This window comes from Schizophyllum commune (genome assembly GCF_000143185.2).
Source record: "Schizophyllum commune H4-8 unplaced genomic scaffold SCHCOscaffold_8, whole genome shotgun sequence".
NCBI classification, from domain to species: Eukaryota; Fungi; Basidiomycota; class Agaricomycetes; order Agaricales; family Schizophyllaceae; genus Schizophyllum; species Schizophyllum commune.
The window spans coordinates 1,875,242-1,900,942 of record NW_026089545.1 but is presented as its reverse complement, the minus strand read 5'-3'; the positions used below and the strand labels follow the sequence as shown (position 1 = coordinate 1,900,942).

General features: G+C 56.0%; 12 protein-coding genes across 12 annotated transcripts; 9 read left to right on the top strand and 3 right to left on the bottom strand.

Annotated features, from left to right (window-relative positions):
- Positions 1-385: 385 nt before the first annotated feature.
- On the bottom strand, positions 386-1,358 carry SCHCODRAFT_01033891 (uncharacterized protein; the record flags this gene model as incomplete). The annotated part of the gene is made up of 4 exons (XM_003030396.1): positions 386-537; positions 678-951; positions 1,075-1,167; positions 1,224-1,358. The coding sequence occupies 4 exons, from the start codon at positions 1,356-1,358 to the stop codon at positions 386-388; spliced, it is 654 nt and encodes a 217-aa protein (XP_003030442.1).
- Positions 1,359-1,975: 617 nt separating this feature from the next.
- On the top strand, positions 1,976-2,896 carry SCHCODRAFT_02632529 (uncharacterized protein). The gene is made up of 3 exons (XM_003029981.2): positions 1,976-2,040; positions 2,153-2,292; positions 2,442-2,896. The coding sequence occupies exons 1-3, from the start codon at positions 1,993-1,995 to the stop codon at positions 2,629-2,631; spliced, it is 378 nt and encodes a 125-aa protein (XP_003030027.1). The 5' UTR covers positions 1,976-1,992; the 3' UTR covers positions 2,632-2,896.
- Positions 2,305-3,889, bottom strand: SCHCODRAFT_02350414 (HAD-superfamily hydrolase). Its single transcript, XM_050342449.1, has 6 exons — positions 3,620-3,889; positions 3,462-3,569; positions 3,314-3,409; positions 3,204-3,266; positions 2,981-3,149; positions 2,305-2,928 (listed from the first exon to the last, which is right to left on the bottom strand). Exons 1-6 carry the CDS (start codon positions 3,771-3,773, stop codon positions 2,778-2,780), a joined length of 741 nt encoding a protein of 246 aa, XP_050199335.1. The 5' UTR covers positions 3,774-3,889; the 3' UTR covers positions 2,305-2,777.
- A 38-nt stretch (positions 3,890-3,927) lies between these two features.
- Positions 3,928-5,476, top strand: SCHCODRAFT_02632524 (alpha/beta-hydrolase). Its single transcript, XM_050345716.1, has 4 exons — positions 3,928-4,066; positions 4,120-4,203; positions 4,260-4,498; positions 4,556-5,476. The coding sequence occupies exons 1-4, from the start codon at positions 3,954-3,956 to the stop codon at positions 5,314-5,316; spliced, it is 1,197 nt and encodes a 398-aa protein (XP_050199334.1). The 5' UTR covers positions 3,928-3,953; the 3' UTR covers positions 5,317-5,476.
- Positions 5,477-6,062: 586 nt separating this feature from the next.
- Positions 6,063-7,662, top strand: SCHCODRAFT_01129547 (UROD/MetE-like protein). The gene is made up of 5 exons (XM_003029983.2): positions 6,063-6,452; positions 6,505-6,605; positions 6,657-6,782; positions 6,836-6,942; positions 6,993-7,662. The coding sequence occupies exons 1-5, from the start codon at positions 6,215-6,217 to the stop codon at positions 7,549-7,551; spliced, it is 1,131 nt and encodes a 376-aa protein (XP_003030029.1). The 5' UTR covers positions 6,063-6,214; the 3' UTR covers positions 7,552-7,662.
- A 260-nt stretch (positions 7,663-7,922) lies between these two features.
- On the top strand, positions 7,923-9,089 carry SCHCODRAFT_02632518 (polyubiquitin; the record flags this gene model as incomplete). The annotated part of the gene is made up of 4 exons (XM_003029984.2): positions 7,923-8,026; positions 8,076-8,407; positions 8,460-8,915; positions 8,966-9,089. The coding sequence occupies 4 exons, from the start codon at positions 7,923-7,925 to the stop codon at positions 8,989-8,991; spliced, it is 918 nt and encodes a 305-aa protein (XP_003030030.1). The 3' UTR covers positions 8,992-9,089.
- Positions 9,090-9,248: 159 nt separating this feature from the next.
- On the top strand, positions 9,249-13,115 carry SCHCODRAFT_02632514 (uncharacterized protein). The gene is made up of 19 exons (XM_050345715.1): positions 9,249-9,330; positions 9,390-9,399; positions 9,456-9,525; positions 9,585-9,645; positions 9,695-9,909; positions 9,959-10,028; positions 10,084-10,311; positions 10,372-10,504; positions 10,556-10,883; positions 10,934-11,098; positions 11,151-11,261; positions 11,314-11,389; positions 11,441-11,535; positions 11,586-11,898; positions 11,947-11,973; positions 12,022-12,169; positions 12,228-12,513; positions 12,563-12,765; positions 12,817-13,115. The coding sequence occupies exons 1-19, from the start codon at positions 9,310-9,312 to the stop codon at positions 12,960-12,962; spliced, it is 2,706 nt and encodes a 901-aa protein (XP_050199333.1). The 5' UTR covers positions 9,249-9,309; the 3' UTR covers positions 12,963-13,115.
- Positions 13,116-13,780: 665 nt separating this feature from the next.
- SCHCODRAFT_02547708 (glycoside hydrolase family 43 protein) lies at positions 13,781-15,624 on the top strand. Its single transcript, XM_050343649.1, has 8 exons — positions 13,781-13,918; positions 13,974-14,084; positions 14,138-14,187; positions 14,241-14,302; positions 14,356-14,600; positions 14,651-14,775; positions 14,824-14,949; positions 15,003-15,624. Exons 2-8 carry the CDS (start codon positions 14,000-14,002, stop codon positions 15,312-15,314), a joined length of 1,005 nt encoding a protein of 334 aa, XP_050199332.1. The 5' UTR covers positions 13,781-13,918; positions 13,974-13,999; the 3' UTR covers positions 15,315-15,624.
- A 160-nt stretch (positions 15,625-15,784) lies between these two features.
- On the top strand, positions 15,785-17,321 carry SCHCODRAFT_02632506 (Metallo-hydrolase/oxidoreductase). The gene is made up of 5 exons (XM_003029987.2): positions 15,785-16,070; positions 16,121-16,233; positions 16,283-16,308; positions 16,364-16,957; positions 17,014-17,321. The coding sequence occupies exons 1-5, from the start codon at positions 16,003-16,005 to the stop codon at positions 17,272-17,274; spliced, it is 1,062 nt and encodes a 353-aa protein (XP_003030033.1). The 5' UTR covers positions 15,785-16,002; the 3' UTR covers positions 17,275-17,321.
- Positions 17,322-17,943: 622 nt separating this feature from the next.
- Positions 17,944-19,540, top strand: SCHCODRAFT_02547704 (uncharacterized protein; the record flags this gene model as incomplete). Its single annotated transcript, XM_003029988.2, has 6 exons — positions 17,944-18,001; positions 18,053-18,187; positions 18,262-18,484; positions 18,552-18,768; positions 18,827-19,014; positions 19,102-19,540. 6 exons carry the CDS (start codon positions 17,944-17,946, stop codon positions 19,511-19,513), a joined length of 1,233 nt encoding a protein of 410 aa, XP_003030034.1. The 3' UTR covers positions 19,514-19,540.
- SCHCODRAFT_02632502 (V-snare-domain-containing protein) lies at positions 19,508-20,753 on the bottom strand. Its single transcript, XM_003030398.2, has 5 exons — positions 20,629-20,753; positions 20,368-20,470; positions 20,242-20,320; positions 19,827-20,185; positions 19,508-19,775 (listed from the first exon to the last, which is right to left on the bottom strand). The coding sequence occupies exons 1-5, from the start codon at positions 20,723-20,725 to the stop codon at positions 19,694-19,696; spliced, it is 720 nt and encodes a 239-aa protein (XP_003030444.1). The 5' UTR covers positions 20,726-20,753; the 3' UTR covers positions 19,508-19,693.
- Positions 20,754-20,789: 36 nt separating this feature from the next.
- On the top strand, positions 20,790-25,523 carry SCHCODRAFT_02632498 (uncharacterized protein). Its single transcript, XM_003029989.2, has 20 exons — positions 20,790-21,146; positions 21,198-21,298; positions 21,351-21,602; positions 21,660-22,078; positions 22,129-22,297; positions 22,357-22,459; positions 22,513-22,669; positions 22,721-22,787; positions 22,838-22,928; positions 23,004-23,113; positions 23,166-23,257; positions 23,316-23,523; positions 23,602-23,843; positions 23,893-23,987; positions 24,038-24,232; positions 24,292-24,561; positions 24,621-24,784; positions 24,840-24,980; positions 25,034-25,101; positions 25,150-25,523. The coding sequence occupies exons 1-20, from the start codon at positions 20,858-20,860 to the stop codon at positions 25,457-25,459; spliced, it is 3,543 nt and encodes a 1,180-aa protein (XP_003030035.1). The 5' UTR covers positions 20,790-20,857; the 3' UTR covers positions 25,460-25,523.
- The last annotated feature ends 178 nt before the right edge of the window (positions 25,524-25,701 follow it).

The window sequence follows — 25,701 nt, the reverse complement described above, 5'->3', positions numbered from 1 at the left end:
AGCTCCGGCCCGAGAAATACACTTGTCATTTGTGGCCAACCATCGCCTGAGGTGGCAACATATTTTGAGGCTGTATTCGAGGACATACCGGGTCTCTATCCGAGAAAATTCTGATCACAGTAACTAGGCTCCTCCGTATCCCAGGCGACGAACTAGAGGAAGACCGAGGCAGACAGTGATCCAGGCCTGGTGCGCGAACAAACCTTACGGTTTATCATAGGGGAAAGGGAACGCACATTGTACCACGCGCAGGACCTCCGGTCAGCCTCTAGAGTATGATCCCGCAAGAAAGAGACCGTAGTCGCGACCCCGAGAGCGTACAAGAGCACGCCGACGCCCGCGTGAGGCAGCCAGACGTGCAGGAGCAAGGCAGACCATGCAATGATCAGAGCACCCAGGGTCCATCTGGCGATTCTGGACGGTAATATGATAGGGAGTGTTCTGCGTCCAATTTTGAGATCCCCGACTCGGTCACGGAAATCTTGGGCATGAATCTATGCGGCATAAGCATGGTGGATGGATGGCCAATTTCACAGGCTTACGGTCGTGGTCAAGAGTAGAGCAAAAAGGAAGAGGGTCTCGTGAGATTGTGGAGGAAGCGGCAGGTCATCGGCTTGAGATGATCACAAAGGCACGATGGTAAGCCTGTGAGCTCTACAACGGCTATAACGACTTACCAAAGCAAACAGCGGCACCCCAGCTGCACATCATGATACCGAAACCGGTCATAATCGACTTCAAGGCCCAAAAGCGCGAGAGATGGCCGTCGTTGTAAACGGTCGTGCCCAAGACGTAGACAGTGCTCAAGGGTAGAGTATGACGTCGTGCGCTAAAGAACAGCAACACGACAACGATGCCGCGGTGCAGGTGGATGGCATTATCGAGGGTGATGCGTCCAGAGGCAATCGGTCGATCCGGCTTGACGAGGCGGTCTTCCTCGACGCCGATGATCTATATACCGTGCTGAGATCGTCTGAGCTACACGACCCAGTATGAGAGGTACCTGATTCCTTACCTGACGCCCGAGTACGACGTCAATAAAGGCGCATTGTAGACTAAATCAAAGGAACTTACTACACACACTAAAACGTGCAAAGTGACCCAGATCAAGCCGTTCAGAAGCTTCAGCACAGAAGAACATCCAGAGATGCCTGCGGTTAGTAATACCTGTATACCGAATAAGCACCCTTCTTGTCAGGTCAATGTGTGGACTCAGTATGTACAGCGGGGAGTACGGAGCAGAGGAGATCCGACTTGACGAAAAGCGCGAGAACATTGCAAGATTCGCGCAACTGCTTGGGCGCGGTGGAGTCGCAGAAGACGAGGATAGGACGGGAGAGTTGCTTCGCCAGTAACATAGCGACTACCCTGCGCAAATTAGCATCCCTGCGCGAGTCAAAATTAAGCGTCGTCGCCACACCTGAGCTCGTAAGGATCAACGCTTATACAACGACGACTCGGCGAAGGAAGACATTGAATAGGGCGTAGACCCCTCCCTCTTATAACGGGATTCGAACGTCGCTCACGGGAGACCTGCATGCTAGGTGTCGCCAAGCCCGAGGGCGGAGGCTCGACGACCGCGTCGTGCGTCGTGAGCAAATCCGAGGAAACACGGTGTTAGAAGCGAGTGATAGGTTGCCCCAGAGTTTTCGCCTGACATCGAGGCAACGACCTTTCAAGCCCTGAAAAACCAGGGGCGCTGTGTAGAGGAACGTCGCCAGCCCAATCGTCGATCTAATTTCTAGCTGCTATCGCTCTTCAGAGAAATTGCTGCGTTTGCGGAAGATTGCTTGAGAGCAGATGCAGTTTCCCGTTGTAACCACGATAAGCCTGTCTGCATGATCATCGAGAGTCGCAGATGGATGTCGGCGACAAAAGCTGGAGAAAGCCGAGAAGCAACCCGGACACTCGGACCGTCCCGCCCGACCACGTGCGGCGCACACGATCGCGCCCGCCTCCGTTTTCCCGCCGCTCACCTTGGGCGACGACACCATGCCTCTCTACCAGCTGCTATGCATAACGGTGCACTCCCCGGAATATGTGCGTATCTTCTTCTGCTCTCCCTGAAACCTCGGTCGCACGTCTCAGAGGGCGCTCGAACTGACCAGATTCCTTCGCGCGTTACTGAACATGACTGACCGGCCTTCTGCAGAAACATATCAAGGAGCTGGTGCGCCAGTCCGCGCAGCATGTTATGCACGCTGGCGGCGTCGTGCGGAGTATCGACTCGTGGGGGACGCGTATGCTGCCTCAGCGCATGCGGAGGCATAGGCAGGCGTACAACTACGGAGAGTGCGTGGGCTTGTTTTTTTGTGGAAAGGGCTGTATGCTGAGCGACTTTCTCCCTACCTCCTTGCGCTTTCTACACCGCTCGTCTGTACAACGCTCACTCGAAAACGCTGCACTTCCCATGAACCACCATCCCTTCGGCGCGATCACAGCTATTGGACATTGCACTTCGACACCGCGCCACGGACGCTCAGGTCCCTGAACGGCATCATGCGCCAGGACCCCCGTGTCATTCGCTGGTCGGTGCTCAAGCTAGCGGAACGCCCGGAGGAGCTCGCGACGGAGGGCAAGAAGGTCATGAAGGGCTCCAACCTCACGGCGGAGGACCTTGTCGACCCTTAACCAGTTCCTCAACTTCCCTCACCAGCCGCTCCGGGATAGAAGTGCTCGCGTCCCGGTTCTATCATTTCCATTCATGTGTTGCACTGCACGTACCGCTACTACTACACGACATGGATGCCATGCTAGTCGCCCCTCGTTTGCCCGAGCTATGCTCCCAGCCATTTCAAGACACCCTGCAAGTTCTGGATGGTCTGCACGCCGTCCAGGTTTTCGCCTTCTTCGACGTGCGCTTCAGTGTCGCCTGGCCGGCGCAGCAACAATGCGTGAATGCCAGCAGCCGTTGCGCCGCGGTAGTCGCTGCGCAAATCAGGTCACGGAGTGCACGTATCAATCCAATGTCCGGACGTACGCTTCGAGCTCGTCGCCGACGTGTAGGCACTCCTCAGGCTTGATAGATGGGTCAACGTGACGCATGGCTTCGAGGAAGATATCCGCTGAGGGCTTCGCGATCTTGGCTTCTTCACTGAGCACAATGGGGCCCAAGTAAGGTGACAGCTCGAGGTCGCGAATGGCCATGTCTGAGGTGCAGGTTAAGCGCGTCAGGTGGTGCAATGTGTGGGTAGGGCACTCACGCATCCGGGAGTCTGCATTGCTGACGACGGCGGTGCTTATGCCCAGTTCCTTCAGACGCGTCACTGACTAGTATCAGCCTCGCTGCAATCGTACCCCAGGCAAGACTCACGGACGGGCAGCGCGTCGTCGAAGGCCTTGTATCCTTCGTGTGAGCTGAACACCTTCAGCAAGCGAGGTACGATCTCATCCAAGTGTTTGTCGACATCTGACCCAAGTCAGTCAGACTTCCAGATATTGTGAAGCGCTGCGCCTCGCACCTTGTGGATCGGCACCTGCATCCAGCGCCGTCCTCTTGATGACCTCCCCCCACCATGTATGACTTCCCTTGGCGTACGTCAGGTCCGACTTGTGAATCTCCTTGAGTGCTTCACGTACGTGTTACCAGCGTGTCATGTACACGATACTTCCTGCTCACCCGTCTTGAACGATCGCTTGAGCGCATCTGGATCGAGGACGCCGAGATAGGGCGCGAATGTGTTGGAGTACTGGACGTGGATGGGAGCGCGGGGTGTGATGAGGGTGTGCAGGGCGTCAAAGGTGACGAGCCGTATACCGCGGTAGGCACTCATGACCGTGCGCAGGACGGAGGGTCATCAGGATACATTGACTCTGAGTGGTGCGGATCGCGGGCCGTGAAATGATTTCGTCGACGTCATCGGGCGCTTGACGAGTTGCGAACGCGTCGTCGGCGCCTTCGCGTCGTGCCTTCATTCGCAGCTTGTCCGCAACCACGACGTCCTACAGTCATCATGTTGGGTTTTCTCTGGCGGCACCAACCTTTCAAAGCGGCATACATCCTCTGGAAGCTGTACGCGACAGGCATATTTTGGGTTCCCCTTTGGACGACGATCGCGCTCGTACCGTAAGTGCTCTAGCGTATGTGTATGCCATCTTGCGCTAATGCTGCCCATGCAGAGCGTTTCGACCGCGAAGGTCCTGGAGTATATTGAAGACCATCAAGGTTCAGCTCATCAGGAGACTTGTCGCAGTCAGTTCCGTGTAAGTCGTGTTCAGCGCAGTATTCATTCGTCCGTCTAATCCCCCTGCGCAACAAGCACCGGTCCACTATTCTCAGAGCCGAACCACAACAACTTCGTTCCGACTTTGAACGGCGCGGGCGTCTGGGTCAACGCCGCACCTGAGTTGATTATTGGACCGGTGAAGCTATGGGCATCTATGACTGGCGTGTTGCCTGCGCGCATACCAGGATATTGGATGCACCCTAGAGGGTCTACCAAACACATAGGATCACGTCCAGTCGCTGGTGAAAAGGTCCTCTACTCCCTACATGGAGGTACGTGCTTTGACAACGTCCATGTCGGGTAACGCAGTCTGACGTCCCTACTCCCAGGTGGCTTCACTGTGGGCTCCGCTCACCCGGATCACATCTTCTCGAACGTTGCGCGGCGCATAATGGACTATTCAAAGACAGTCCGCCGCGCATTTGCTGTCGAGTACCGGCTGTCCAAGGCGTCGAACGGGGTCCGGGAAAATCCGTTCCCCGCCGCTCTTATAGACGCTCTCGCAGGATACAAGTACCTCATCCAAGTCGTCGGCTTCGCTCCGGAAGACATCATCCTAGAAGGCGACTCCGCTGGCGGCGGGCTCGCCATCTCTTTGGTCCGATATCTCGTCAACCATCGGGACTCTGGCCTGTCACCGCCGCCCGGCGCCCTGCTCCTGCTCTCACCTTGGGTTGACCTCGGATGCTCTCACGAAGTATCACCCCCGCCTTGCAGAATATTCGTTGCCGACATCGATCCCGAACCCACTGGCTGGGACGATTGCAAGGAAGCGTACATCGGACCCGCGCTCGGGCAGGGTTTCGCTGACATGAACCCCTACGTCTCTCCTGCCGCAAAGCACCCCGCCGCAGATGCGACCTCCGGCAACTTCCCTCGCACCTTTATCGCCGCAGGCGGCGCCGAGAACTTGTTACCACAAATTCGACTCCTCCGCGATCGTATGGTACGCGATCTTGGTACAGAGGGCGGTGGTGGGAAAGTGGCATACTATGAGGCGGAGGATGAGCCGCATGATTACCTGGTCTTTGGCTTCGAGCCAGGTACGAGGGACACGTTGGCGCGGCTGACGAAGTGGCTGGATGCATAGACATTTTACTCTGAAGTGGCACTGACACGGAAATTTCTCACTTGCATCGAATGTAACTTCGATGATATCTTTTCTTGCAGTTTGGGTTACGAGAAGTGGTTGATGTAGGTAGTCCTTGCTCATCGTCGCGAAGACCCTCAAATATCTGTCTCAATCGACCCAACGCCACGATTCATGTAACGAAGCTTCGACCTGAACACCTCGAAGCTCACAGCCCTTCACCGCTCTAACAATGACAGGGCAATTCGAGCTCGAACTGGAGTGATGTATGCTGTGTTGCCGGATTTTCGCTAAAAAACAACGGCCTCAGTCGAACATATCTCTCGAGAAAAAACACTCGAGTATGAATAGCCATGCTCATGTGAGTGGGCGTGGCTACAGAAAATACTGTAGAACGAACCAAGACCGAACCAACTGGCGGGGTTACCCGAGTCACGTGTATGGTTCGACTTCGGAGCCGGTCGGACGCAGATGGATTCCAAGGACGTCTTGTTGCATCCTGATCCCCTTCTCTTTTGTCTCCCTTCGTCTGACTGCGCCTCTTTCTTTGCCTCGATTCCTACTGTAACTCTTCTGCTGAATGGAAAATCACTGGAAACGCCTTTTAGCAAAAGCCCTAATTTTTCTTCAAGCTACAGCGTCCAGCGCACCGTAACATGCGGCCCTAAACAGGACATCATGTGAGGGGAACCTAAACAAGCACAGTCACTCTAGCTGACCATCGACATGTGAAGGGTTTGGCATGGCTTGAGCGCAGGCGGCGGGATTTGGCTGGGGACAATAGAGCAGCTGAGCGCTCAACGTTATCCGGCCCGGACTGACGGCCGCCGACATCGATGTGTGAACTGCTCACCCAACACACGACCTTCGCTGGACTATCCCGCGCACGTTGACCTTAATGGCAGCGCCCGTTGCGCACAAGCTAAACCCGCCGTTCCGAGGCGATCACAACGGCTCGTTCCTGCGCCCCAAGGAGCTCTTGGAGGCCCGAAAGCAGGCATACGAGGGCAAGCTGTCCCCCGAAGACCTCAAGAAGCTTGAAGATAAGCACATCGCTGAGCTAGTCAAAAAGCAGCAGGATGTGGGCATCCGCGCGACCACCGATGGCGAGTTCAGGAGACAGTACTTCCATCTGGGTACGTCCTTAAAGTGGGCGTCATCGTGCGAGGGGGTAACAGCATCGTTCAGATTTCTTGAAGAAGCTCGATGGTGTAACGGTGACCGGAGCAATCAGGTCCATCGAAGGCAAGGGAGGTATGATGCCTCCCCAATTGTCTGTGACCGACAAGGTGCGCGATCGAAGGCGTGCGTCTGGATAGCGTGCTCATCATTCGCCCTAGCTCGGCCTGTCAAAGCCTATCGTGGTCGATGACTACAAGTATGTTCAATCCCTCATCGATCCGTCGAAGGGATATGTACCCAAGATCAACATCCCGTCGCCAACTATGGCTCACTTCCGGGGTGGCGTGAGTTGGACCGGATCTGTGTGCACTTGGTGGCGCATTGACGCCATCTGAAGCGGGCCGCGATCAGCATCGACGCGTACCCTGACTTAGATATGTTCTTTGAAGACTTGGCCAAGGTCTTCCGGCTGGAGATCGACGCGTTATACGCAGCTGGATGCAGGTAAGGGCGGACCTCCTTCGAAAGAGTTCAGCTGTTGACGGATCTCCAAGGTACATACAGCTCGATGATACCAACCTAGCCTACCTATGTGACCCCGAGATGAGGAAGTCAGCGGCTGACCGTCACGGCGATGTCAATGCCTTGCCTCGTCAATACGCCAAACTCATCAACGCCTGCATCGACCATCGCCCAGACGACCTCCGCATCGCCATCCACCTTTGCCGCGGGAATTACCGCTCGACCTTCTTCGCCTCTGGTGGCTATGAGCCCGTGGCGGAGGTGTTATTCCGAGAGCTGAACGTCGACTGCTACTTCCTCGAGTGGGAGAACGAGCGGAGTGGAGACTTCAAGCCTCTGAGGTTCCTGCCGCCAGGCAAGGTTGTGGTGCTCGGCTTGGTCTCGACGAAGGAGTCGGCGATGGAGAAGAAGGAGGATATTATCGCTAAGATTCACGAGGCGGCCAAGTACGCGCCGCTGGAGCAGCTTGCGTTGAGTCCTCAATGCGGGTTTTCGTCCACGGAGGAAGGAAACAATATTTCGGAAGAGACGCAGTGGGCGAAGATGAAGCTCGTGCTGGAGATAGCGAAGGAAGTGTGGCCGGACGCGTAGTAGTCCCCAGCTCTTGAAGGACCATGTATACTATGTTTTCTTGGATTGCTGAGTACGGAAGGGCCTTACTGTATGTAGGAAAATAACGAAGACACACATTGACTGCGGCAACCGAGCCGGTTTGCAGTGCCGACTCAGTTCGTCACCGGAACGGTGGCGCGGACCAAACACGACAACACACGTCTTTATAAGGGCATCGCGCTGGGCTGTGCACTCACACTTCTCTTTCTCGAACCAACATCATCTTCACGAGCCTTTCTCCCAGTAATGTGAGTAGCCTGTCCCTAGATGCGTGCCCGCTGGGTTTGGCGATCCCACGGACATCCAAGGGCTCGCTTAGTGTCGTTGCAGCGCGCTGACGGTTCAACAGCATGCAGATCTTTGTCAAGACCCTTACTGGCAAGACCATCACTCTCGAGGTTGAGTCCTCGGACACCATCGACAATGTCAAGGCCAAGATCCAGGACAAGGAGGGGTGCGTGCCTATCATGTCTCACCGTTGCGCCTTGCTTATCATGCTATAGCATTCCTCCCGACCAGCAGCGCCTGATCTTCGCCGGCAAGCAGCTCGAGGATGGCCGCACCCTTTCGGACTACAACATCCAGAAGGAGTCTACTCTCCACCTCGTGCTCCGTCTCCGTGGCGGCATGCAGATCTTCGTCAAGACCCTCACGGGCAAGACTATCACCCTTGAGGTCGAGTCGTCGGACACCATCGACAACGTCAAGGCGAAGATCCAGGACAAGGAGGGCATTCCGCCCGACCAGCAGCGTCTTATCTTTGCCGGGAAGCAACTTGAGGACGGGCGCACGTTGTCCGACTACAATATTCAGAAGGAGTCGACGTTGCATCTCGGTGCGTTATCCAGCATCGTCCCTCGTTCTGCATCTGACTCACCATGTCTTAGTCCTCCGTCTGCGTGGTGGTATGCAGATCTTCGTCAAGACCTTGACCGGGAAGACCATTACCCTCGAGGTCGAGTCGTCGGACACAATCGACAACGTGAAGGCCAAGATCCAGGACAAGGAGGGCATCCCTCCCGATCAGCAGCGTCTTATCTTCGCTGGCAAGCAGCTCGAGGATGGCCGCACTCTCTCGGATTACAACATCCAGAAGGAGTCGACTCTCCACCTTGTCCTACGTCTTCGTGGTGGTATGCAGATCTTCGTCAAGACGTTGACGGGCAAGACGATCACGCTCGAGGTCGAATCCTCTGACACGATCGACAACGTCAAGGCGAAGATTCAGGACAAGGAGGGCATTCCCCCGGATCAGCAGCGCCTCATCTTCGCCGGCAAGCAGCTGGAGGACGGTCGCACCCTGTCTGACTACAACATTCAGAAGGAGTCGACCCTCCACCTTGGTACGTGCTGATCTCTTCTACCATATGCCTCTTTGCTCACCTCTTTGTAGTCCTTCGTCTCCGTGGTGGTCTCTGAATCCTGGGTTGACCCCGTTGTATTACCACTAGCTTTACGACCTCGTACATGACGGACTATGATTTTAGTGTTGGTTTAGAATGACTAGCTGTCACACGAAAGCTGTCTGATTGTCTGAGCATCACCCAAGACGTCGCCCGAGTGTCTTTGCCGTCATGGTCGCGTCGCGTCTCATCGGGCCGCGTCGCGCACAGTGCCCACGTGTCCCTTTGCTGGCGTACCCGTGGACTTCACACTGCGCCACAAAAACTGCTTGAAGTCAACGTCCTCCTTTCATTTTGCTGTACTCCAACGGATATCTGGCATCTCCATCTAACCATGTCGGGCACATTCAAGGCTGTACGCCAGATGCGTTTTCATCGCGGGAAATCTTGTCTACTGACGTTCCCTCCCCGCAGATCGTCAAATGTGATTTACTTCCCCTGCTCGTGTGCAGCGCGAAGGCTAATGCTTGCTTTGTGTAGCTGTCATCTCTGGGGACTCCCTCGTTCTGCGTGGAAAAGCTGGTCCGCAAGGGCAACCTCCCAAGGAGCGGTGCGCATACCTTGTACGCGCGCGCAATGAACGCGACTGATCGTAACGCGTCTTCTCAGCATTGTGCATCTTGTAGACGTCGTGTCACCTAGGCTAGGGAGCGCAACGAGGGAAGATGAAGTGTGTGGTCGTTTACGCAGGTGCAGCAGTCACTGATCGCCCGCGCCAGCCTTGGGCCTTCGAAGCACGCGAGTACCTGCGCGCCGCTGCTGTAGGCAAGGAAATCACCTTCACATCCACGCACTCGCTACCGCCGAACGACGAGACCCTTCGCGACCTTGGGACGGCAGACATCGGCGGGCATGATCTGTCCGTGGAGCTCACCAAGGCAGGCTGGGCGACTGTGAAGGATCACAAGGGCGCAGACGAGGACCCTCGTACAAAGTGCGTGGCATGCATTCCTCAATTTTACCCAATCTGATTTCCCCCTTAGAATGCTTCGCGAGCTGGAAAGCGAGGCGAAAGCGGCCGGCAAGGGTCTTTGGAACCCCCATGGCCCGATGGTGCTTCCACTCTTCCCCTCCCCTCCATTGTTTCCCACTCATCATAACTCCGTAGGCCCGCAAAGTCCACTACACGATGCCGGAGGACTCCCAGGCCTTCCTAACGGAGTACAAGGGCAAGCAGCTTGACGCGATCGTCGAGCAAGTACGCGATGGTACAACCCTTCGCGTGCGTCTGTTGCTCGATGGCGAACACCAGATGGCAAACATCGCGCTCGCTGGCGTGCGCAGCCCTCGGACTGCTGCGAAAGCCGGTGAAGCTTCTGAGCCCTTCGCGGAAGAGGTGCGCACTCAGAACCCTTCTCAGGGGAGTGCAGCTCATAATTCATCCTATTCTTGACAGGCGAAGTTCTTCGTGGAGTCCAGATTATTGCAGCGCTCCGTCCGTGTCCAGATATTGTCCTTGCCAAGTGCTGCTGCCATGCCTTTGCAAGGTAACGCGGCGCCGACGACGGCTACCATATTCATCGGCACAGGTACGTTCATAACACCAATTCCTTCGGTCGTCGAATTGACAACTCCTTCAGTGCTTCACCCAGCTGGTAACGTCGCCGAGTTCCTCGTATCCGCCGGCCTCGCACGCATCGTTGATTGGCACGCCGGCATGCTCGCGCCCAGCGGCGGGATGGAGAAACTTCGTGCGGCAGAGCGCACAGCAAAGGAGAAGCGCCTGAACCTCTACGCCTCGCTGCCTGCACCGTCTGCTAACAAGGCCAACGGCTCAGCACTCAATGGTCAGCCGCGCAACTTCGAGGCGACCGTCGTCCGCGTATGGAGCGCAGACCAGCTGAGCTTGCTACCGAAGGACTCAAAGACAGAGCGCCGTGTCCAGCTGAGCTCGACTCGTGGGCCTAAGTGAGCTCTCACCTATAAGCTATGTTTACCGTTACTGATTGTTTGCATAGACCTTCGGACCCGAGACAAGCACCCTACGCGCAGGAAGCTAAGGAGTTCTTACGGAAGAAGCTCATCGGCAAGCAGGTCAAGGTCACCGTCGACTTCATCCGGCCAAAGGAGGGCGACTTCGACGAGCGCGAATGCGTCACCATCCGTTACGGGAACCAGAATGCGTACGTCTCTTGGGCCTGACTGTATGCCATCTTGCTGATAACGTACCTGCAGCAACATCGCCGAGCAGCTCATCGAGAAGGGCCTTGCGACTGCGTTGCGCCACAAGCGCGACGACGAAGACCGCTCTCCAGACTACGACAAGCTGATGGCCGCGGAAGCAGCGTGAGTGGCTCCGGCTCTGTACCATTCTCTATCCTAACGTTGACTTTTCCAGTGCAGTAGGCGAGACGCGCGGCATGCACTCAGGCAAGGACTTGCCGCCCCCAAAGCAGCCTTTGAACATCTCCGAGGTGAGTAGTCCCACCACTGACCAACTTCTCGTCGCTTATGTTTCTCATCAGTCTGCCCACCGCGCAAGCCAATACGTCAATGGCTTCAAGCGCCTAGGCCGCGTCCCCGCTGTCGTGGAATACGTTGCATCTGGCTCGCGCTTCAGGTAAAGCCATTCGGGCGCTTCGCCCAATCCTTTGCTCATGTATCCCCCAGGATATTCTTGCCGAAAGACAACCAGACGCTCACCTTGGTCCTCGGCGGCATTCGTGCGCCTCGCACTGCACGCAACCCTAGCGAGAAGAGCGAGCCGTACGGCGAGGAGGCATTCGAGTTCTCCACGCGCCGATACATGCAGCGTGACGTCGAGATCGAGGTCGACGGCGTGGACAAGTCCGGAGGCTTTATTGGCTCCTTGATTTTGAACAAGACGGAGAATGCGGCAGTCGCGTTGGTTCGGGAGGGTTTGGCAACGACGCACTCCTCGTCGGAGGGCTCGTCCTGGGCAAGGCAACTACAGGAGGCTGAGGTGATTCAAGTTCGTAACCAGTTTCTGCAGGTACTGATCGATTTACAGACAGAGGCTAAGGAGGCCCGCCGCAACGTAGGTGCTCATCCGAAGGTTGCTAGGCTCGGATTGATCGTTCCCCAGATCTGGCAAAATGCTGACGAGAAGGTGGAAGCCGCACCGACAGTTGACTCTAGCTCAGCGCTGGCACCCGAGTACCTCGACATTATTGTCAGCGACGTGCGCGCAAAGAATGACTTCACCTTCTCCGTGCAAATACTCAACACCGAGGGTGAGGAAACACCCTGCACTTCCTTCCGTCCGAATGGTGCTGACTGGACGCTTCGCAGGCATCGCATCCTTGGAGAAGCTCATGCGTGACTTCTCCTTACACCATCAGGGCGCTGTCGCATCTCCACCGGGTTTCGTACCACGGGGTGGTGACCTGGTGTCTGCACGCTTCTCCGACGGCGCCTGGTACCGCGCAAAGATCCGTCGCGCGTCGCCTGTCAAGAAGGAGGCTGAGGTTACTTTCATCGACTACGGCAACCAGGACACCATACCGTTCTCTGCGATACGCCCGCTCGACCCGAAGTTCCGCTCGCTGCCTGGTCAAGCACACGATGCACGCTTAAGGTATGTAGAGGCTTCAGTAAACCGGTCAGATACTGAAGTGGCACCTCAGCTTCATCAAGCTCCCTGCCCCGGACAGCGAATACCACCCCGAAGCCGTCGATCGATTCCGCACGCTCTGCGAAGGGCGCAAACTCATCGCCAACATCGACCAGCGCGAGGGTAACTTGTTGCACCTGCGCCTCATCGACCCCACGGACCCACAGTCCGCTGAGGACCCCCTGGCATGCATCAATGCAGATCTCCTGCGCGATGGTGAGTACTCGCGTCCTAATCATTCCAACCTAGTTATTGACAATCCCGAAGGCCTTGCCACCATCGACCGCAAGGGCTGCCGCTATATCAACGCCTACCCGCAGATCCTGAAGAAGCTGGAGCAGTCGGTCAACCTTGCGAAGCGCGAGCGCCTTGGGATGTTCGAGTTTGGTGACATCGAGGAGGATGAGTATTAGTGCGTTGCGATTTGTCGTCGTAACCTGCTGGGCACGCTACTCTTTCCTGAATAACACGAATGACCGGGGCACGCAATCTCTGTGCCCCCACTACTCACTCAATGCTCAATTGTGCGAGACGTGTTAGGAAACTTACAAGGTCGCAAAAACCACCGCTACCCAGACGTTGAGGCATGTCGCCCAAGAGTACAGCGCGTAAGAGGCAGGTTGTGCTATCCACCAGTGCACGTAATCACTGCCGCACTGCCCTTGGGGACGCTCGAGGAGGAAGCGGTATGGGTCCAGTCTTTCATCTGCCGGTCGGGAATCGTCGCCGTCGGTACAACTCCGTTAGCAGGCGTAGCGGCGAGGGCCGGTTCTGATCCCTGCGTCTACGTACACGGTGGTGCCTGCGTTGATTGAGTCGCTCTATCCTGATACAGGTCCATCGGAATATCCTCGTCAAGCTCCCGCGCACGCAATGTTGATGGAATGGTCCAAGATTTCTTCAGCACAAGGAAGCAGCGTCGCTGACCTTCCTCAAACGAGATCCGACTATGCCTGGCGGTCGGGCGAATTGGTCCGGACGAGCAGAATTACTGCGTGGGAGGAAGGCACAACCGGTCGATCTCCTTCCAGCGGCCTATCCAGCGAGAGTATCTCCTTGAGCTGACGGACATAGGGGATTCAAGCCGCACCTATGCGTATCTCAGTCTCTCACATCAATGAACTCGAAGATGACGCATGCTACAAGACGAACATGGTAGGGGCCGGTCCAGGTACGTCCTCCCTCGGGACCTGTGCCCGCATACAGACCCCGCGTCTGCAGTGCAGATCAGCCACCATCCCACCTCTGGGCGCTCGTTGCCCGTCGTTCACGATGTACCTTCCCGCAGAGCTACATGCGCTAGCTACATAGGCCTCTCGCCGTGTGGGTGATCAGGCGGTCAGCCTCAGCCTCGACGCTTTTTGGGCAGGTATAAAAGGCAGAAGTCCTTCAGGTCCAAGTTCCTCACGACTCCTGGTCTGCAGCACCTGCGTCGTATCAACTCTTCAAGATGAAGCTTCAGTACTGGGCCCTCGCTCTGCAGGCGTTCTTCGCACTACCGGCGCTTGCCACGCCTAACCCTCTGTCTGGCAGCTGTGAGTAGCTGGCTTGCCTTCTGAGTTGTCATCGACTGACAGCGTGTTTCCAGCGGATGTTGTCGTTCGTGACCCAGCTATCTGGTACAATTCCAACAACAAGGTAACCGGGTTCGACCTTTCATTGCAGAAACATGAGGCTCACTACGTGAACAGAAATACTATGTTTTCGCGACCGACGAAAAGATCAAGATCTACACTTCCAGCTCACTCACTGGGTACGCTCCACACTTCTTAAATGAGACCTTCAATCTAACTACACTCGCTACAGTCCGTGGACGCGTCAGGGCTCTGTCCTCCCTAATTGCTCCAGCATCCAACTCGATGGCAGATGCGCGCTCTGGGCCCCTGATGTCAACTACGTTGATGGCCAATACGTGCTATACTACTCCGTATCCAGCGTTGGCAGCCAGAACTCTGCCATCGGTGTTGCGACTTCCCCGTCTATGGACGCGGGAACCTGGACAGATCTGGGTGAAGTCATTCGGTCGAACCCTGGTGACGCCTTCAACGCCAGTAAGTCGCGCTACGAAGTCGTGACGAAAGCCTTCTAATGATGCTTATAGTCGACCCGAACCTCATCGATTCCAATGATGGCGATGGTTTGAACGGATTGAAGCTTGCCTTCGGCTCTTACTGGAACGGCATCTACCAGGTTGGCCTTTGGCCGGACGTCAAGACCCGAGCATCTGTACGTGGTTTCATCTATGTTCATGGGTTTCACTAACGCCCTTGTCAGGCCCTCCCGGGAACCCATTTGGCTGGTGCCAACGGTCGTCCGGCAGAGGGCGGCTTCGTCTACAAGCCGCCTTCGTCGCAGTACTACTTCATGTTCTTCTCCGACGGTATCACGCCGTTCGACGGGGTAAATTCACCTGACTGTGTCCTTCTCAACATTGATTCTGACGCCCACTCCAGGCTACCTCCAAGCCCGCCGCTGGCAAGGAGTACAAGGTTCTCGTTGGCCGTGGCGCGCGCGGCCTTGGCCCCTTCTATGGCCAGCTCGGCAACGACCTGACGCAGGACCTCAATCCACCCACGGGAACGCTCGTGCTCGGCTCTCACGACAATGTGTACGCACCGGGTGGCCAGAGCATCTTCCATGACCCTGTCTCCAACCGCGATGTTATGGTGTACCATTACATCCCCAACGACAAGTTCGGCGGCCCGTCTTACCTCGGTATCAACTACCTCGACTTCTCTAGTGGGTGGCCGGTCGTTGTTGCATAGACGACGACGAGGCAGCACGCTTCGATTGCGGTCATGGATGGCTGGACTGTACAAGAGACTTGGGTTATTTATATGGATACGGGAATGGCGTAGTACTTATATGTCCAGGCGTGAATAATGGGAATTAAAGGCAAAGAGAATCGTCGAGTGTGCCTCAGAAGGAGCCGTCATCCAGTACAACGAACAGATGGTTGCGAATATAGTTTCAGGTTTATACCGGACAGCCTCGAAGGAGCAACATAATTACTTGATCTAGGGGCAGATGGCGATCACCCATGTTTATGACTTCCAAATGACTCGAGATGAGTTCAGCGTACCACGATCGACCGGGCTAACGAGAGCAACAGGTCATCTTGCAGAGCATCAGAAGGCGACTCCGCATGTTGAAGTTGGTGGCGTGAGAAAAGGAGCTTCGGTCACTGCCGGAGCATTGAGCGCGGTACTTTTTCGGTGTTCGCCGTTCGGTGACTGCTGAGGTCTTCCTTGACTTGCACAACGCGTTGTGGGATCTCTGGTTCGACGTTAACAATGTCAAACGTTTTCATTTTCCCCCCAATATTCGCGCAGCCGGAGCGCCGTCTGCAACGATGACCAAGATGCCAGGTGACCGGACGCAGACGACTCGGAAGCTACTTATCGGGATCGTTCGACCCCGACCTCGGTTCTTCTTGACACTGACCTATCTGCGATGTCCTCTCCTTTGCGACGCGTCGACAGTCTGACGATTACCTTCTTGGTCGACAACGCCATCGAATGGTACCGGATGCAGCGAGAGATCGCGTCCTTCGTAGCTGATACGCGTTCAGGATGACCAAGTTGCCCCCGGGCTTCACCCATGAGCTCACACAGCATGTAGCTCATAGTAAGGTCGACGATTTGACGGGCGTACCGACGTTTGACTTTGACCACTTCTGCTGCGGTGCGCAGAACTCTCTCTTGCGCCAAGAGCTACACTCAAGTCGTTTCAGGCGCTCATGGGTTCTCTGCCTTGATCGTATGTCTCTCAGGTCTGGCAATATTTTTCAATAGGTACACATAACGCACGACAGGAGACCCGTGTTGGCGAAGAGCCTTCACAGATCACTCTCTTTGACACCGGACCGGACACGCTTTCCCTACCCCGCAATATCCGCGCTATGCAGATCAATCCTAATGCCATTTCCCGCGTCATCACCTCCCACTGGCACTCTGACCACACGGGTGGCCTCCTCTCCTTCCTAGGCCTCCGCTCCGATCCAGGCTGCGCCGTCGACGTACATCCTGATCGCCCCATCGCTCGCGGGATCGCTCCCGGCCCCGACTTCGACAAGGTTGTCTGCGCGCTCCCTCGCGATCCTACGATCGACGAGATCGAGAAGGCGGGCGGAAAAGTTGAGCAGCATGCGGATGGGCACGCCGTCGCTAACGGGACAGTGTGGGTGAGTGGGGAGATCCCCCGGGTGACAGAATTCGAGGGCGGGCTGAGGGGCGGGATGCGGTTTGTAGAGAATAAGTGGACGCCGGAGCCACATATCATGGATGAGAGGTATGCGGCAATCGACGTGGCAGGCAAGGGCCTTGTCCTTTTCAGCTCGTGCTCGCATGCGGGCATCGTCAATGTCGTGAAGGACGCCGTGCAGACGCTCAAGAGGCCGGTGTACATGGTAAGGTGTTCCGCTCTAATATTGTGATCTCAACCGGTTCTAACCGTCATTGTCAGATCGTAGGCGGCCTCCACCTTGCTGGTGGCGAGTTTGCTGCTCGGATACCGCAAACGGTGGACTTCCTTGCGGACCGTCTGCGTCCCAGCCCCACCTACGTCTTGCCGATGCATTGCTCTGGCTTCCAAGCAAAGATTGCACTAGAGAAGGCCCTTGGAGAGGGTTGTGTACCCGCTGGTGTTGGTCACAAAGTCGATATTGTCGGCAATCGTGCAGATGACGAGAGGCTGCTTACACCTGTATGGTCTTCGATGCAATGAAGTCGTTGTGTACAAAGAACTCCCAATAACCATCAACACCACTCGCTGCAGGTCAAGTCTCGATGTGGTAAGGAATCAAAGTTTGTCCCCCCGCCTTCTCGATGGACGAGCCGCCGCAACAACCTGGGTGCCACAGCGCGTCGGAAACCTCCGGCTCACGTGGCTTTAGGGCCATAATAATAATCCGGCAACTTCCGAAGCCAACTTCCGAAGGCAGTCGTTTCTCAACGTCCATCATGACCATACACAACAGAATGAAACAGTAATTCGGTAGCGATACACAGCCTTTCTCCGCATCTAATGTCTTCTGACCTCTCTCCCCTCGCGTGCGGGCCAGGACGGTGATGAGTATTGAGTCTATTGACTGATAGGTTACGCGGGTTCAACTCAGTGGGGCCGTAGCTCTACCTCTTGGACGTGCCCAACTGCGCTCGAACACTGATGTGCATATTTACCGGGAGGGTACTGAGGTAGCAATCAACAATTCACGGGGTCCGCTATGGATCATTCCTTTACAACAGATCATCACCCGCTCACCATCCTCTATCCCTAGCCCCTTGACTCTGAATTAGCGTCTGTGCATGAGATCAGTCCATCGCTGATGTCGAAGTTTCTCTCTGCGTCTGCGTGCTGACTGCTCTTTGTCCCTCCCATCTCGCTTGCACGACTATGCCGTGGAACCTGACCATCGACGACACTAGTCCTTGGCTTCTTTACGATGGGAACTGTGAGTGTCTAGACTAGCCATATATTTGACGCTCATACGTTGACTGCATAGACTTTGCGCACACGGGCTGGAAGCAATGGTATAGCGGCACAGGCTACGTGGACGGTGCACCAACCCGGGAGGCAGCCGAGGGCAACTCTCTCCATGTCCGCAACTCGACGGGCTTTGTCTCTCTGACTTTCAATGGTGGGTTCCAGAAGTCAGCCATCGATCGTCAGAGGACAGCGAAAGCTCCTGGCTGACAAGTAAACTCGATGCAGGAACCGGCGTACAGCTATACGGATCGAGCAACGCATCGTACGCTGTGCAGCTGGACTCTCAGAACCAGGGATCTCGATTGCAAGGAAACGACGGCGAGCTATTCAGCACGCAAGGGCTCGATGCTGCCGAGGAACACAACATCACCTACCAATGTCATTCTTCCGAGGACAGTCAGCTTTGCGGCTTTGATCGCGTGGTACTGTTCAACGAGGAATACGACGGGTGAGTGGCTTTCTATACCTCCCTACAACACTCTTTGCCTCAGTGTCATGCCTCACAATCTTTTCAGCTTGGACTGGACCGTCGTTAGTAATCGCGACCTGGACCGGCTCATGTACTCCGGGACCTGGACGGTCGACCACTGGGACGGCGTGCCCAGCGCCACGACAAGGCAGACCTTCTCGTGGTCCAATTCGCCCTTCGCGTCGGTGTCAATGAAGTTCACGGGCGCACAGGCGGTCGCGGTGTATGGCTCGACAACATTCGAGCACGGGATCTATTATATTGTGCGTGCAATTGACTGTCGTTGAGCTTGCACTTGAACTGTGCTAAATATGTGTGCAGACCCTGAATGGTCAGAAGGTGAACCGCGACGCGTTTTCCTGGCGGCTTTTAGGAGACACCTTGAAGTATTTTCGCGACGGCCTCGACGAGAACGAGGAATATACGATCACGGTCGGGCCTGATCAAAGCGCGCGCTTCGCCTTGAATTCGATGCGTCTGCTGGGAAGCTCGGTGTCCATACTTTCGAGGTGAGTAAGAGGTCATCCTCTATTGAGGGAGGGCTTGCGCCTGGGAGCATACACGCTAGTCCGGGCGAGAGCTGACGCCATTAGCAGTGCCGATGCCAAAACATCCACCTCTTCAAAAACGACATCTAGCCCGCTAGATTCGACGTCCACTTCTCCAAACACGACATCCACAGGTCCAGACAAGCCTTCCCCACGCACGAACATCGGAATCATTGTCGGACCCGTCGCTGGAGGATTGGCTCTACTCTGCATCGCCGTCGGCCTCCTTGTCTACCGCAAATTTAGAAGAGAGCGACGCGAGAAGCAGCGACTGCCCACGCTGGTGTCCACACGCGACATGGCAAGACGACATGGCGTGGACCCGTATATAATGCAGACGTCGGCAGGGATCATGTTGAAGGGAAGCGGTGCTCTTGTGTCACCTGCGAGCGACGATGTACCGCCTCCATCGTACCAGGAAGAATGTCTACGAGACTCGGACTTCGGCGGTAAGAGATAATTTACTTGCAGTTTAGGGTACGGATGCAGATTCGCGTTGGGACATGCCGGAGGACGCATATGGCACATAGCACAACCTATCCGAGCGACATAGTGAGCCATTCAAGGGGACAGCAGACATAATTACAGCAGATGGATATATTCCGAAAGTCCGTGCAAACGAGGGTTTAACCTATACGAATCAACCCAGATACTTCCATATCAAGAAGAAGCAGCCGAAGGTCACCACGCAGCCAGCGAAGAAGATGTACATATCTTGCGTACTGTCCGTTGGTCAGTAACTGGGCTGCCAGACATCCCGACATAGAACGTACCTCCTCCTTTCAATCCATCCAATAACATCGCGGCTTAAGCCTAGTGTGTTGGCCGCATCGAGAAGTCTCCGTTGAGTCCCCTTGAGCATATTGCGCTGATCGACAAGGTTGTCGAGCACGGCCTGCCCTTGCGCGAGGAATTCGTCGAGTTTGGAGTCTGTGTCGCGAATGAAGGAGTGCTCGTCGAGGGCGTGGCGCTCGCGATTGCTGTACATGGATTGTGGGGTGGCGGAGGCGGAGCGGAATGGGGATTCGGAGACGGTGTCGGAGGGCGTGGATGTGGAGGGACCAGCGAAGCGTCTTCGGGCAGCATCGGCGGGATTGGGAGACAGGAGGGAGGCACGTTCCTCAGCGGCTTTCTGAGGGGGGAGAGCGGTCAGCGGTGAGCTTGGGGAGGAGCAGAAGTTTGGTCTACCTGTTGTGCTGCCTCTGCTTTTAAGCGTTCGAATGTTTGGCGTAGTTCGGAGTAGTCTTGGCGGAACTTCTGGACACGCCTGCAATGCAGGTGTCAGGAAAGTACCGTAGACAGTATACCACGTACATGAGGGCCTTCTCCTGCTTTGCCTTGATCATCTCGCGCTTTGCCATTGAATCATAGTCGTCAACCGTGCGTTGCATCGCGGCGAGTGACGCGGATATCTGCCCTAACAGGACGGTGTGAGCGCGCTATGAGCATGACGATGGGTGGCGTCCACAAGGGAGAGGAGTCTGCAGTAGAGCCAGCAATAGAAGCCGATGATCCCAAGGATAGGCCACACGCCGCGAGCGTGCCACGCATGCACCACGAAGGAATAACACGCACCCAGAAGGGCTGCTGAAGTGTCGCCCCCCTTCATCCGCTCCAAGTCAGCCTGTATCGAGCTCGTCTGTCGGACGCCGGAGGTATAAAGGGAATTCATGGTGGGCGTCAGGAACAGTGGTATGGCGGGGAAGGACAAGGTCGAAGAGGCGCGCACGGCGTGGGACAGCGCACGTGGACCGCGACGACGCGATCGAACTCGACGCGCGCCTCGTTCCCCACCGCCATCATCATGGCCACCTTCTCCCCAGCCCCTGCGCACCGCCGCGCTTCCCTTATGCGCACCTCCCCGAGAGCGGGGGGCAGCAGGAAGCCCTCACGAATGAGTTTGACGCCGTTCAGCGACGCATACACCGAAGAGACGGGCATGGATGTTGACGAGGGTTCCACGGCACCAACAGAGACGGCGGTGAAGGCAAAACCGTCGAAAGAGCTGCTCTACGCCAACTCGAGAGAATTCAAGGTGTCTTACTACGCTGGTCTGCCATTGGAAGTCAAGACAGCGCTTCAAAAGAACAATAGTACGCGCCCTTGTTCGCATGTATCTGAGAGAGACTGATCAGGGACAATAGACTTCGAGTACGATAGCATATACTCGGGCTCAATCGATGCGCAGACTGGCTTTGCGCTCGTTGCGTCTGCAGAGACGTGCTACGTGTGGCAACACGCGCAGGTACGCCTCAATCCTGCAACTGCTTCCCTTCGAAAGGCTCACTTGCGCGAAGGCTGTCTCTGGCATTCCAACATGCTATATCTTCGCATGCCCTGTCAACCCAGACGACTACATGACACCGCCACTTCACTCTCTCATTCCGTACGGCGTAGGCCGCGAGCCAGGACTACTCTTGATGAATCACGCAGGCAAGGTTCGCCTCTGGGACAGCATCAGCATCGGGCTCGCTGGTGGGGGCAACTACACGGAGGCTTCACTCAACCTTGGACCCTACGAGACTGTCTCGCACCTTGTGCGCACACACGTACGCCCTTTTTGCTGTCTCGTCGTGTCCCCTCTAACGCATTGCATCTGCCTACAGCCCCAAACCTTCGTCGCCTCGACCACACAGGGTCAGTTCTTCAAGATCATCCACACTGCTGTCGGCGGCAAGCACCACATTACCGTCCAGACATTCTCTCGCCCCGCGCAGTCTTCCTTTGCCCGCTTCACCTCTCTTCTGCTCGCTACGCAGACTGAGGGAATCTTGATTCCTGAGACCGGACCCATCGCCTCCGTTGCACTTGGCCGCGACTCTTCGTCCGGTGGTCAGGATATCTGGGCCCTTGTCGGTTCGCACATTCAACGCTGGGACATGAAGCCGGACGGCTGGGAGGAAGCGCTGCTCGACGCGGATGTGTTGGAGCTCATATGCGACGCGCTGCGTGAGCGATTTGGTGCTGCCATCCCCGATCTGAGCCGCGACTTGGGCTTGGAATGCAATGATGTGCAGATGGATAGGTGCGTTCAGCTTGTTCGCTCAAATCAAACGAGTTCGCTGACGAGGTTAGCGAGGGAAAACTCATCGTGCTGGTGTCTTATACACCAGTGGATGTCAGCGGGTCAGATATGGCGATTGATACGGGTAGCCACGTCAAGCGAGTCTTCTCGCTCATGAAGTTGACGTATCTTGGGGACACCTTCCGCGTCGACGACGTCCGCGTGGTGCCATACCAGAGGGTGCGTCTCAACTGAATGATTTAACGAAAGCGCCCCTTAATCTATCCGTCTACCCATAGAACAAAGAGTCCGGCGCTCCCGTCCAACCGCGCCTGAAGCTTGTTGCTGGTGGCGAAGTCGTGGCCATTCAGTTCGGTAACGCAATTGCCTTTTGCTCTTTAGGTGCGTGCTTCCTCCTTGTCCGCAATCGTCCTCCATCTAACACACTATGCCAGTATCTGAGTACTGCGACCGCCTCGAGCTCTACGGCGTCACCGACCGCGTCCTCGGTATGGGTGTACCGGAAGACTCAAATACAGTACTGGCGATGACGGTGGGTATTATGATCAAGACGACAATCGATTTGGAAGCTATCAGGGACTATGACCCTTAGTAAGTCCAGTTTCCGAGCAGGTATGGGCTATGTACTGACCAATGTTGCAGCACCGGCCGCGCCGAGCTCATCAAGTCGACCATGATGCAGGCTATCTTGTATGGGGCAATGCCTGAAGTGAGTATCTCTGTTAAAGTCAAAGCGACATTGCTGACATCGAGCGTCAGAACCCTTTACGATTTAGCTTCCCGCCCGAGGTCGACGCTGACAGCCTGATGCAAGGCGCGATGCAGCTCAGTAGAGCCGTGTTGCGGTCGGGTAAGTTCAATGTTCCCTCTCATCGCCGCTTCCCATACGTTGAGTGCACCCGGGGTACTGACGTTAGTCCTCCAGACCCGGACATCATACGCAAGAACGACGACCTCACAGCGCAGCTCTCCGAGCAAAAAGCGCGCCTAAATTGGCTCATCACGTTCATCAACTCGAACGGTGTTTTGCTCAAGGTCAATAGGAGACATACTGAGGGTACTGATTTTGTGGCTGACCGGTGACTAGATGTCCCAAAAATGCCGCCAGATACTTGCCATGGACGCGGAGAAGTTGAGCGCCGGTTTGCAGCTTTGGCAGGTATATGACGACCTTGTGGGGTACGTTTTATAGGTAGTGACGATATTGTCTTATCAGACTGATCACACCTCCTGCCAGGACACGACAGTCATACAGCGTCATTCGCGAGACAGTGCGCGTGACACTAGAGGCGCTGGACGAGACGGTGTACAATGACTCGGCTCGAGCATTCTTTGGGCAGTACTTGTCGGATTTGGGAGAGCTGATAGCCCATGTGCCGGAAGTATTGCAGCATGCCGACTTGACGTCGGATGTAGTACTGCTCGAGACGGCGAGCATGGTTCTGGTAGGTTTCTCGGACCTAAGTCTTGTCTTCTTCCGTGTCCGTACGAAGTAGTGCACGGCTTGCTGATTACATGCATAGACCATCATCGCGGCACCTGTCACGTTCCGAAAGAACAACATGAACCTGTACAAGCTCGAGCTGCCCATGCAGGATCCGTGGACGAGCCAGCCGGCGGTCATCAACGTCTTGCGCCAACTCTTTGACGCGTTGGAGGCAGCTATGGAGGGCACGAATGCCTGGTCCGATGGTAAGGAGCCACTCGCCGATGTTGCGGGTATGCTGCTGCACACGATTGAGGAGCGGTTGGCATGGCTGGGCAGGTGTGTGCTATTCTAGGCTGGTGTATTCGCATACTGAACGTCGCCCCAGCCCTGCGGCTTTGGACCAGCCCTCTCTGCAGAGGGAGCGCAGCGAGTACCAGCTGCTTTTGCGCCAGGAGCGACCGCGTATGCTGCATAGTCTGCGTACGGATCTGTTCTTCGCCCCGGCTTTCCGCGTTCTCACGATCTTCCAGACAGACACGGCCTCCCTCTCGACGCCTACCATCTCGCGGAGCGGTATCAGGACTTCAGCACGCTCGTCGCACTGTGCAATAAGGGCCAGGTCTTCCCGCCGGAGCAGAACCCTGAAGCGGACAAAATCAGAACGTACGCGGAATTATACAACACGAAGTTCACGAGGGAGCTATACGAGTATTATATCCAGAATGGTGCGTCCCATGGGAGGCTGCGGTACGATCCCTTCGCAGACTAATTTTCGCGTGTGCAGCCGAACTACGCGTGATCTTCGCGCTGGATGATGTCCATAAACCTTTCCTGGAGGATTTCTTCAGCCAGGGGCCTCGGCAGAATATCTCGTGGCTGTACGAGCTGACGAAGGACAACTTGAACGTGGTCCCGCCATTGTTGTTGGACGATGCGCACAAGGCGACGAACCTGGAAGCACGGCATCTCATGCTGAGTATCGGCAAGCTCGCGCAGCTGGCCGTTGTGCAGGAACAAGGAAAGACGTTGCCCGCTGCGAAGGATGTGCTCGACAGTAAGTGCCACGGGTATCGCTTGACATCACGTAGCTCATATACGGTCCCTTTTGTGCAGCCTTCCACGACGAGCTCGACTTCGTCAGCGTGCATGAGACCATAGTCGCGGACCTTCAGCTGGCGCTCTCGACGCAACGGGGGAGGCAATCTCACGACGCGCAAGCGGAGTATATCTTGAAGACGCAGGCGAAGCGGCTCAATGGAACACCAGCGTTCGCTCGGGTATGCCCAAGTTCCGTCGGGAAGTGCAGGTCCTGAAACTAATTATGACGGCCAGATCTTCCGAGAATACGTTCGGACTTTGTTACAAGGCAACGTGCTTTCGGTCGAGGACATGGTCGACGTTCTCTCAATGCGCGACAACTCGGAGTCTCCCGATGATTATGTGATTGCACTGAGGTTGCTGTGGGGTTCAGACGTACGTCTAGCCTCTTCATGTCGATGATGCGTGGTCTCATATCTCTTTTGCAGGATACCCCCCAGAGCCGCCGCCAATCTGCCCTGGGCGCCGTCTGGCGCAGGATATATCTGCACGACGAGTACGCATTCCCATCATCCCTCTTTGCTGCTAGCTCATACCTTTCCAGCTGGAACATGATCCGTGACACGGCCAACGTATCGGACGCAGAGCTCAACCAGCGGTATCGTGATACAGCTCTGTACCGTACATTGCGCGAAGTTCGCTCTCGAGCGGACTACGTCTCACCGGACGAGGCTGCTGCTGCACAGCCGACATCTGCAGAGATTGCGGCGCGCTGGCCAGGACTCGCGAACGATCAGGTCGACTCCTTGCTGGACGACTACGCGACCGAGGGGCGGGTGCTTGAGGAGTATGACCTAGAGAATGTGTGCGCGAGGATTGTGACGCTGGCAGAGGAGGATTTGGATGGGGAGTAGAGGATCTGTACTATGTAGTGTTGTGTAACGATTCGGGACAATTCACAGTGATGGAGACCCCAAATGCTTGGTTTGTGAAAGGTTCACAAATAGTCGACCGTGAAGCTGGTCCGGGAAATGCGCGCCACGTGCGACTTCGGCGCGTCGAAATGACCGCGCATCACACGCGCCGCGCGCTGCGAGCTCACCTCGCTGGTCCCTGGACCTCCCATCACTGACACCCCTTGCCCCCTTGCCCCCTT

Coding starts and splice junctions, on each gene's coding strand:
- SCHCODRAFT_02632529 (XM_003029981.2), top strand. CDS start 1,993: ATGCCTCTCTACCAGCTGCTATGCATAACGGTGCACTCCCCGGAATAT. Junction 2,041..2,152: donor CGGTGCACTCCCCGGAATAT/GTGCGTATCTTC, acceptor GGCCTTCTGCAG/AAACATATCAAGGAGCTGGT. Junction 2,293..2,441: donor CAGGCGTACAACTACGGAGA/GTGCGTGGGCTT, acceptor GCGCGATCACAG/CTATTGGACATTGCACTTCG.
- SCHCODRAFT_02350414 (XM_050342449.1), bottom strand. CDS start 3,773: ATGAGTGCCTACCGCGGTATACGGCTCGTCACCTTTGACGCCCTGCAC. Junction 3,410..3,461: donor TGCAGGTGCCGATCCACAAG/GTGCGAGGCGCA, acceptor GACTTGGGTCAG/ATGTCGACAAACACTTGGAT. Junction 3,150..3,203: donor CAATGCAGACTCCCGGATGC/GTGAGTGCCCTA, acceptor CCTGCACCTCAG/ACATGGCCATTCGCGACCTC.
- SCHCODRAFT_02632524 (XM_050345716.1), top strand. CDS start 3,954: ATGTTGGGTTTTCTCTGGCGGCACCAACCTTTCAAAGCGGCATACATC. Junction 4,067..4,119: donor ACGACGATCGCGCTCGTACC/GTAAGTGCTCTA, acceptor CTGCCCATGCAG/AGCGTTTCGACCGCGAAGGT. Junction 4,204..4,259: donor CTTGTCGCAGTCAGTTCCGT/GTAAGTCGTGTT, acceptor CTGCGCAACAAG/CACCGGTCCACTATTCTCAG.
- SCHCODRAFT_01129547 (XM_003029983.2), top strand. CDS start 6,215: ATGGCAGCGCCCGTTGCGCACAAGCTAAACCCGCCGTTCCGAGGCGAT. Junction 6,783..6,835: donor TGGCTCACTTCCGGGGTGGC/GTGAGTTGGACC, acceptor CGCCATCTGAAG/CGGGCCGCGATCAGCATCGA. Junction 6,943..6,992: donor TTATACGCAGCTGGATGCAG/GTAAGGGCGGAC, acceptor CGGATCTCCAAG/GTACATACAGCTCGATGATA.
- SCHCODRAFT_02632514 (XM_050345715.1), top strand. CDS start 9,310: ATGTCGGGCACATTCAAGGCT. Junction 9,910..9,958: donor GACGAGGACCCTCGTACAAA/GTGCGTGGCATG, acceptor TTTCCCCCTTAG/AATGCTTCGCGAGCTGGAAA. Junction 12,514..12,562: donor GCACACGATGCACGCTTAAG/GTATGTAGAGGC, acceptor GTGGCACCTCAG/CTTCATCAAGCTCCCTGCCC.
- SCHCODRAFT_02547708 (XM_050343649.1), top strand. CDS start 14,000: ATGAAGCTTCAGTACTGGGCCCTCGCTCTGCAGGCGTTCTTCGCACTA. Junction 14,085..14,137: donor TAACCCTCTGTCTGGCAGCT/GTGAGTAGCTGG, acceptor GCGTGTTTCCAG/CGGATGTTGTCGTTCGTGAC. Junction 14,776..14,823: donor ACGTCAAGACCCGAGCATCT/GTACGTGGTTTC, acceptor CGCCCTTGTCAG/GCCCTCCCGGGAACCCATTT.
- SCHCODRAFT_02632506 (XM_003029987.2), top strand. CDS start 16,003: ATGTCCTCTCCTTTGCGACGCGTCGACAGTCTGACGATTACCTTCTTG. Junction 16,071..16,120: donor GTCGACAACGCCATCGAATG/GTACCGGATGCA, acceptor ATACGCGTTCAG/GATGACCAAGTTGCCCCCGG. Junction 16,958..17,013: donor TCAAGAGGCCGGTGTACATG/GTAAGGTGTTCC, acceptor CGTCATTGTCAG/ATCGTAGGCGGCCTCCACCT.
- SCHCODRAFT_02632502 (XM_003030398.2), bottom strand. CDS start 20,725: ATGAATTCCCTTTATACCTCCGGCGTCCGACAGACGAGCTCGATACAG. Junction 20,471..20,628: donor CACTTCAGCAGCCCTTCTGG/GTGCGTGTTATT, acceptor CCGTCCTGTTAG/GGCAGATATCCGCGTCACTC. Junction 19,776..19,826: donor GGATGGATTGAAAGGAGGAG/GTACGTTCTATG, acceptor ACCAACGGACAG/TACGCAAGATATGTACATCT.
- SCHCODRAFT_02632498 (XM_003029989.2), top strand. CDS start 20,858: ATGGCCACCTTCTCCCCAGCCCCTGCGCACCGCCGCGCTTCCCTTATG. Junction 21,603..21,659: donor CGCACCTTGTGCGCACACAC/GTACGCCCTTTT, acceptor ATCTGCCTACAG/CCCCAAACCTTCGTCGCCTC. Junction 24,981..25,033: donor GGTTGCTGTGGGGTTCAGAC/GTACGTCTAGCC, acceptor TCTCTTTTGCAG/GATACCCCCCAGAGCCGCCG.